At 58.0% G+C, this 8,212-nt stretch overlaps 1 protein-coding gene across 1 annotated transcript; it reads left to right on the top strand.

Annotated features, from left to right (window-relative positions):
• Positions 1-5,251: 5,251 nt before the first annotated feature.
• Positions 5,252-7,209, top strand: LOC142446168 (cathelicidin antimicrobial peptide-like). The gene is made up of 4 exons (XM_075547909.1): positions 5,252-5,452; positions 6,003-6,110; positions 6,445-6,516; positions 7,114-7,209. The coding sequence occupies exons 1-4, from the start codon at positions 5,252-5,254 to the stop codon at positions 7,207-7,209; spliced, it is 477 nt and encodes a 158-aa protein (XP_075404024.1).
• Positions 7,210-8,212: the final 1,003 nt, after the last annotated feature.

The following is an 8,212-nucleotide window of genomic DNA, read 5'->3' as shown; positions in this document are numbered from 1 at the left end:
GAGAAGGCGACTGGAGTCCAAGCGGCCGGCGGGGCTGCAGGCCAAGAGGGGATGTGCTGAGCCGGAATCCCTCCCTCGGTGGGCGTGTGCCTTTGCACACCCCAAAATGATGGGGCAGGTGCTTGTCCACAAGGTTTTCACTCACACACACTCACTGTTGCTGAGTCGACGTGGACTCTCAGTGACCATCCCCACCTCCCGTGGGTTTCCAAGACGGGACTGTTGACGGGAGTAGAAAGCTCAGGCTTTCTCCTGCGGGGCTGCTGGTGGTTTTGAACCGCCGGCCATGTGGATCGCAGCCTGACCCGTAACCACTACGCCGGCAGCTCTCCACAAGTAAGGCATAGAGAACTCTAATTCGGGGCTCTGTCAATTTTGCTCTTGCGCTGCGTAGACGTCTTAGGAATAGGAACAGAGGGACCCCCGTGGCCCTCGAGAAAGAAGAGCCAGGACAGTGGGACACTTGAAAGACTCACCAGCCACAGAGGCCCACAATGTTGTACACACGATCCTCCAGAGGCCGAGGGCAAGCAGGTGCCTAGAGAGACCTACAGACTCAGCAGCTGTGAAAGCAAGACTGGGAATATACCCCGGAGCACACACAGATCCGACAGGGGGTGTCGGCAAATGCATAGTTACAGTTTCTACAAACAGACCCAGTTCTGTGGCAACGAGACCAGGAGGCGAAGTTGAGAATATCACTCAGATGTAACTCAGCCTCTGGAGGAGAGGAGCCCCCAGACGTGGGGGAGCAGGACTCTAGTCTCCAAGAGGCGCAAAGATCTCCTGGCACAACGCAGTTCAACGGGCAACGTTCTACATCCTCCTACAAGGAGCAGGGCCTGAAAAGCTCACGAGCAGTTATATAAAACGCAAACAGTGGTCTCTCCTGGGCCAGAGGAAAGAAGTGAAGAAACTGGAAAGAAATGTGGAAACATCCGTCCGATGGACGAGCGGCCCGTGCAAACGTCAGTCTCTACAACCCTGACACCTGGAGAGCTAGATGGTTCCAGGTCACCACCGCCACAGGAGACCAGACACAGTGTCAGAGACCCGTACCGCTGGGACTCTGGAGACCGTGAATCTTGGTAACCCTTCTGGTCATGAACTGAGCTCAACCCTGTGGCTGAGCAATCACCATTTACGATCAGAGAGGCAGCCTCTACGCCAGGGCTGAGTCTAGAGGGCTAGACAAGCAAGAGGACGGTAGCAGGAAACCGGGGAGAACGTAAAAGAGAGGATGGGACACCTAGAGGGACTGCAAACAAAGTAGCACCAAATTTGTTGAGTGCCAAACTGGAGCGCCTACTTTGTAAACCAGCATCTAATTTAAAATTAAAAAGGGGAAAAAGAGAAGAAGTGTCACCAGGGGACCCATGGGAGATCCGTGCCCGAGGGCTTGGTGGCACCTGAGGGTGCAGCTCTGAGACCATGGGACAGAGCAGGGGAGCGGGACCAAAAACAAGAAGAACACGGTCTTCTTGGCCCACGGGCAGAGGCCATGATGTTGACACACAAGGGTAGGCACTTCAGCCCCTGATGTCCACCTGGCACCACATATGACCGTCAGATGGGGCTGGGAGTCCTGTCTCCGAGTGTGGGCAGGGAGGTGAAGTAAGCAAGCCAAGGAAAGAGACTAACCTATGTGGAAGAGGATCTGCTCACACACCGCTGCCCTCCTGTCTCTGCAGGGACTCCCAAGAGAGTGTGACCTGCTGTCTCCTTCCCCAGGGTGGGGGTGGGAGTCAGGGGGAGATTCCTGTGGTGGTGGACAGAAGAGAATCCGCTCCCTCCAAGCAGCACTCCAGCGTGAGTTTCTGTGGTGATCTGATCTAAGTTGGTGTCCACATCCCCTCTACCCCCCACTAGAACCTGTCCAGGGTGCGCTGATCGGGTAAAAATGCAAACACACCTTGGGATGGCCCTGGGAAGCTTCCTTTAGAGGGCTGACTTCCTGAGGAACTGCAGCTCGAAGCCAGTCACTCCACTCTCACCTCCTCCCTGGCCTCATGCGGGGTGGGGCCATGAACACGTGCAGAACAACCCCACAGCGGCTGCGCACCGAGCAGGCACCACGTGGCATTCGAGCCTGACACGGTACACAGCAGACACCGCCCTGATCCTGCTTGTCAGGTGAGAGATTGAGCCCAGAGCAGCTCACCAGGGGTTGGGCTGAAAAGATTGCACAGGACCGAATGGAATGAGAAGGCAGACAGCCTAGTGCAGGAGGCTGAACTGCGACTGGTGAGCCCTGGCCTTCCCTCGGGTGCTGGGCGTCGACTGTAGCCCAGAGGGGCAGTAGCTGGGCCACAGAGACAAAGACTGGGGATGGTCATCGTCCATCCCAGGATCCCCCCGCTCCCCAAGCCTGGTGCTTCCCAAGAGGCCGAGGAAGCTGCGTGGACAGACCTCTATTATCCCCACAAGCGGTCCATGGCGAGGCAGCCACAGAGGGAAGCTTTTCTGAAGGACAGGAGCTTCCCAGGCCTTTGAAAAGATCCCTGCTGTAGGAGAGGGGCATTTGTCCATCTCTGAAGACCCCAGAGGAAATCCTAGCCCTTCTCTGATTCAGAGTCACCTAGACTCTTCTAGTCACCCTGTCCCGGGGGTGAGCCTTTATGAAAAGGGAAGTTGCTCTGAGCAGTGTGGAGGCTGCAGGGTCTCCACCTGATTCCAACCAGGGAGCAGTGTCTGGGAAGGGCCAGGGTGGAAAGCGCCCAGAAGCCAGAAGGAGAGGGTGCTGAGTGTGCTGGATCTGAGGACAGGGAGGTTCCTCTGCCTCTGACCCCCCGTTATCTCCCAGTTGGACTGCTTAGGGCCTCTTTAGCCAGCTAGCAAGGGGCTGAGGGGTCAGAGACCTGGGAGGGCTCCCGCAGTGGTCATCCAGAGCCGGATGTGCAAACCCTCCTTGGCTAAGAGGTCCCTGGGGTAACTCCTGGAGTGTGAAACCAGGTTGCACAGAGCCCACTTCTTCCTTCTCCTCCTGAGGGCGAGTGCGCAACCGGCAGACGTGACCAGGCTACTGCTTCCCAGGCGTCCATCTGAGAGTCCTCCAGGTCCCAAAGCACAGGCCTGTCCACAGGCGAGCTGGCACCAGCATTAGCCTGTCGCCCATATGACTGCACCCCCCTGTCACTGTGGCCATGACCTTCTCCAGCTGGACTCTCTCCAGCCTATCCCACCCTGGCCTGGGGTCTCAGCTGAACTCTGCACAGGGAGGTGCCTGGGGTCCACTGGGGAGAGTTCTTGGAGGCCGTCGGAGCAGAGAGGAGGAGGTTGTTGTGTGCAGTGGGAGGTCAGGAAAGTCTTCACCAAGGGAAGGGCCTGCCAGGGGGAGGGACAGGTGCAGAGGTGGCAGGACGGGCAGGAGGCTCAGAGGAGCATCAGTGGTTGGGGTGTGTACGGCAACCTGGCAGCTTAGATGTGCAGGGATGGGGATGAGGACAAGGGAGCAATGAGGCCACAGAACCTGATGCCAGGCCAAGGGGTGTGATGGTACCTGTAGTGCGGGGGTAAATGGACACATGAGCCCTTTGCAGCAGCCCTTCCACGGTGGTGATGAGAGTGGACTGTGGTCTGGGGAGAACCTGGGCTCAGAGAAGGTGGCGACTGGAGGTGGTGGCCATGGTTGAGGGGAGCAAAGAGGGTGTCAGATACAGGGGCAGTGAGGTGGGAGGTCAGAGCAAGTGTCTGCAGTGGCAAAAGGGAACGGGGAGGCTCAGTCGAGTCTCCCAGCTCGGGCTCATGGAGGGCGCATCCAGAAGAACAGCAGGGCCCTGTGGGCTGAAGCGAAGCAGGGCTTTCCTGGGACTCCTGACCTCAGAGGCCCCGGCCAGGTGGTGCCTGTCCACCGTCACCGTGACGTGGCCCAGGGATGTGAGGAATGGGAGGAGACGAGGCCCAGGATGCAACGTGCAAGCCCCGGACGTGAAAGGAGGGGCCTCCAAGCAGATGGTCTATGTTATCAATACTGCTTGAGCAGAAACACCACCAAGCATATGATTGCAACCAACAGACGTCTACTTTCTCATAGTTCAGAGAGGTGGAATTTGGAATGGAAGGTGTTGGTTCTCTGGGAATGCTTCCGATCTCCACTGGCTCCTGGGAGCTTCTGCTCCTGGGTCATCTTCATGTGGCTTGGCAGCCGTTTCACTCTGTCTCTCTCTACTCTGCTGCCACGATGCTTCTATAAACTCAGCGAGATTGATTCAGGATCTACGCACGGGAAAAGCACCTCCTTAACCAATGCAAATAGCAGACCACCAATGGGATGCCGGCCACTGGCACACAGTTAAGGATCAGGGATGTAATCCAACTCATAATAGGGATGGAAAAGGAGCCCATGGAAGGCCGGAGGGACAATTGGTGACAGTTTCAGGGGGGCTGCGGATGTGATGTGTGTGTATATGGGGGCGTTTCAGAAGTAGGGGGCCCTCCAACACCTCAGTCAAACTGTGAAGGACAAAGCTTCATCCAGGCTCTGGCCACAGCGGAGGCGCCAGCCTGCTGTGCCCTGAGCGAGACACACAGAGAGTGTGGTCAGTGGGAACAACCCACCCTTGCTCTGGCTCCAGGGGGGACAGGCTGCCTCTGGGAGGGGCCAGGGACATTTTGAGACTGAGAAGGGCAGGGAGAAGGGTCCAGGAAGGGGAAGCCATGATGCTGAGCTCCAGAACATGCTGAGGGCTGGGTGCAGAGGGCGATGTGGCCTTGAACCCAAAGGACAGCATCTTCCTGGGACTGGCTGGGTGGTCGATCCTCTGGGGTATGATGGGCCGGGGAGTTGATTCAGTGCTCAAGCATCGGTTGTGTGGGAGACAATGAATGCCTGGAGCCGGGGAGTCAGAGGGGAACACACTCTGTGGCCCTGACTCCTCAGGAGAGCACAGAGGCCGAGGGGGTGAGGTGGGGGCCTGGCTCCCTTCCTCTCCTGGGGAACTCAGTGCTCTTAAGCAACCAGGCTAGGAGCTTCTCCATGGGGGCTGGGAGCGATTTCATCCAGGAGATGGAGAAACCACTGTTCACCTTGTGCACAGGCTGCTTCCATCTCCTGCACAGCAGTTCTGTGAGGCCACAGCGTGGGCTTAAGCAATCTGCAGGTCACACTCTGGAAGCAACTAGTGCCAGTGTGGAGGGGTGTGTGTGCCAGGGGGCAGGAAACCCCCCCCCCCCCCCGTTAGACCTTTACATCAGGCTCAGGCTGAGCATAAAGGAGGCTCCCGGAGGCTAGCGGAAAGCAGATTGGAGCACCATGAAGACCCAGATGGACGGCTGTTCCCTGCGGGGGTGGGCAGTCCTGCTGCTGCTGCAGCTGGTCTGCGTGGCACCTCCCTCTGCTGCCCAGGTCTACACCTACCAGGAGGCTGTGCTGCGGGCTGTGGATGGCCTCAACCAGCGATCTTCAGATGCCAGTCTTTACCGCCTCCTGTTCCTCGGCCCGGAGCCCCAAGGAGTGAGTTTGTGGGGCCTCTGCTCTGGCCTGACTGGGTCTCACTGTCACCCTGGTCTCCTGTCCTAGCTGCTGATTGCTGTACTCCCCCACCACCTCCAGGCAGTCTTCCTAGAGCAGGGTTCAGCCTGAGAGCATAGACTCCCTGCGGTGTGCAGAGGTTCCCCCCTCCCCTCCGCAGGGTCCAGGGTGCTCTGAGAGCTCCAGGGATGAGGGGTGACATTGCATCTGGAGGGAGTGGCCTCCTGCTCTGTCACCCATGATCCCACTCAGAGAGGCGGGTGCCAAGCCCTGAGGTGGAGTGAGGTGTCTGTCCTGAGAGGCCACTGATCTCCCTGACATCCTGCAGAAGGGGTGGGGCTTCTCATTAGAGCTTGTCTGCTCTGCCACCACTCCGTGGACCCTTGTGGGGGGCAAGACTGAGCTCTGTCCTCCTCAGCTCTGTGCCCAGCTATGCAGAGGCTACTCTCAGGGCGGGAGGAGACGGAGGTCGAGACCAGGCTCAGGGAGAATGAGGCTGAACGTGGTCCTCCCTCTTCCCACCTCTTCCCAGGATGATAACCCGTACAGCCCGAAGCCTGTGAGTTTCACAGTAAAGGAGACAGTGTGCCCCAGGACGACCCAGCGGCCTGTTGAGACCTGTGACTTCAAGGAGAATGGGGTGAGGCTGGGTTCAGAGGGTGCTGGTGGGGTGTCTAGAAGACCTGCGCAAAGAGGCCCCCAGGGGACATTTCCAGTGACCTGAAGGGAGCCAGAGGAGCACTGTGGTGGCACGGGTCTGCGGTCAGGTTGCCAACCACACAGTTGGCACTCAAGCTGCCCCGCCGTTTCGCTGGCGGAGAAAGATGAGACCGTCTGCTCTTTAAAGGGTTAAAGAGTCTGTCCCTCAAGGCGGGGTCCTTTCCTGGGAATCTGCTCTGGTGACAGCAAGGCCCTGGGTTTGCTGGGGGTAAATGGGAGTGCATTTCAATCTGACCTTGAGCCCCTCCTCCCAGCTGGAGAAACAGTGTGTGGGGACCGTCATTCTGGACCAGGCCACGGGTTCCTTCGACATCAGCTGTGATCAGGTGAGTGGCCTGTATTGGGTAGCAGGGACCGACTGGGACAGACAGAGAGGGGCACATCCTCTGAAGCCAGAATCAGGACCTCACCCAGGACAGAGGAAGCCCTGCTCCCAGGTCTCCCCACTCAACCTGACCCTGAAGCCTCCCATCCCCTCATTGCTCAGCAATCCCACAGAGCAGTGCTTCTCCCAGTGTGGCGCTCAGCTGTGGCCTTGGGAGAAACGCAAATTCCCAGTCCCCACTCAGTCCCCCTGGATCAGATGCTGCAGGTGGTGACCAGCAATTTGCCTGCTACCCAATCGTCCCGGGAATTCTGAGTCTGCTACAGTTTGAGTACCTCTCCTTAGAGACTTGGGCTCTCAGCTCAGCTCTGCTGAGGATGGGCCCTGTGAGCCTGGAGGGGCTGCCATCTCCAGGCCTCAGTGTCCCCTCAGTTCACTGGGAGGAGGACCTCAGCGGCCGGCTCCAGAGAGCACTGCTGGAGCATCAGCTGGGGCTCCGGTTGTGGCCCAAGTTAGGGACTCTCAGTGGGAAGGTGTCTTGGGACCACTGTGTGGGCAGTCCCTCAAAGAGCTGGTTCTTCCTGTTGTACAGCCTCAGCGTGTCAAGAGAATTGGCTTCTTGCGTAACCTCTTCCAGAAGGGTATAGAGAAGATTCGGAAAATTGGTCAGAGAATCAAGGACTTTTTTCAGTAATCGTGCACCCAGGGAAGAAGCATCCTAGGACCTGCCCTGCCCTCCCCCTGGCCTCCAGACTCAGAAAATAAACTCTTGTGAAAGCAACTCCCCCCAGAACCAGCCATTTCACTAGCCTCATGTCTCCTCTCTTGTCACAAGTGAATCATTGACTTTGGGCGGCTGGGTGGGCAACTCATGGGTGCTGTGGGAGTGCGTATATTTGCTGGGACATAGCGGTGGGTCGGATAATTGTTCCATCCAGTGGGGACTGACGCAGGCCTGTGCAGCGGTGAGGTCAGCAGGACCAGGTTACCTGTGGAATCCTCCCAGAGACAAGGGGGATGTTGAGGTCCTACAGCCAGCCTCCTGGTGGCCTTCCCACAAGGTCTCACTTGTTGACAAAATTCAGCTCTGGAGAACCCCCTCCTCCTGGTTTCCCCGCTGGCATTAGGACCGGGCACTGCCGATCCTGCTGGACAGCAGATGAAGATGTGGGCCTGTGGTGAGACTCTCATGGCACCAACTGTGGAGCGTTAGGAACAGAACTCCTGCTCAGCAGGGTCAGGAGCGGCGTGGGGGAGCGACAGGCAGGGGCAGCACAGAGTTCCAGTCTGTGGCTCTTGGGGTTCAGCCGCAGTTCCTGTCATGATCACTCTCTGTTCTGGAGACACAGGGCCGCAGGCGGTGTCAGAGTCAGCTCTCGGGGAGAGCTTCACCAAGCTCGGGGGGATTTGGTGGGGACATCACCTTGCTTCCTTGCCCCCAAGTTGGGCCAGCTGTGAGTTGTGTTAGCATCTCCCAGAGACCCCAGTGGGGTTGAGCCCCTGTTACCCACACCGATGGGCTCTTCTCCCTGCCTTGCCCGGGCTCATGTCTCTGCTCCCCTGCTGGTGTCTCCTGTAAGGGCATCTTGACGATTAGAAAAAGCCAAAGTTGGAAACAAAGGGGAAAAAGAAGTCACTGGGAAATGTGGTCTTGGTGACAAGATCGAAGCTGGAGCTAGTGTGATAGAACGTTGCAG

This window comes from Tenrec ecaudatus, chromosome 4 (genome assembly GCF_050624435.1).
Source record: "Tenrec ecaudatus isolate mTenEca1 chromosome 4, mTenEca1.hap1, whole genome shotgun sequence".
Classification (NCBI taxonomy): domain Eukaryota; kingdom Metazoa; phylum Chordata; class Mammalia; order Afrosoricida; family Tenrecidae; genus Tenrec; species Tenrec ecaudatus.
Note: the sequence above shows the minus strand (reverse complement) of the source record. Positions and strands in the feature narration are given on the sequence as shown.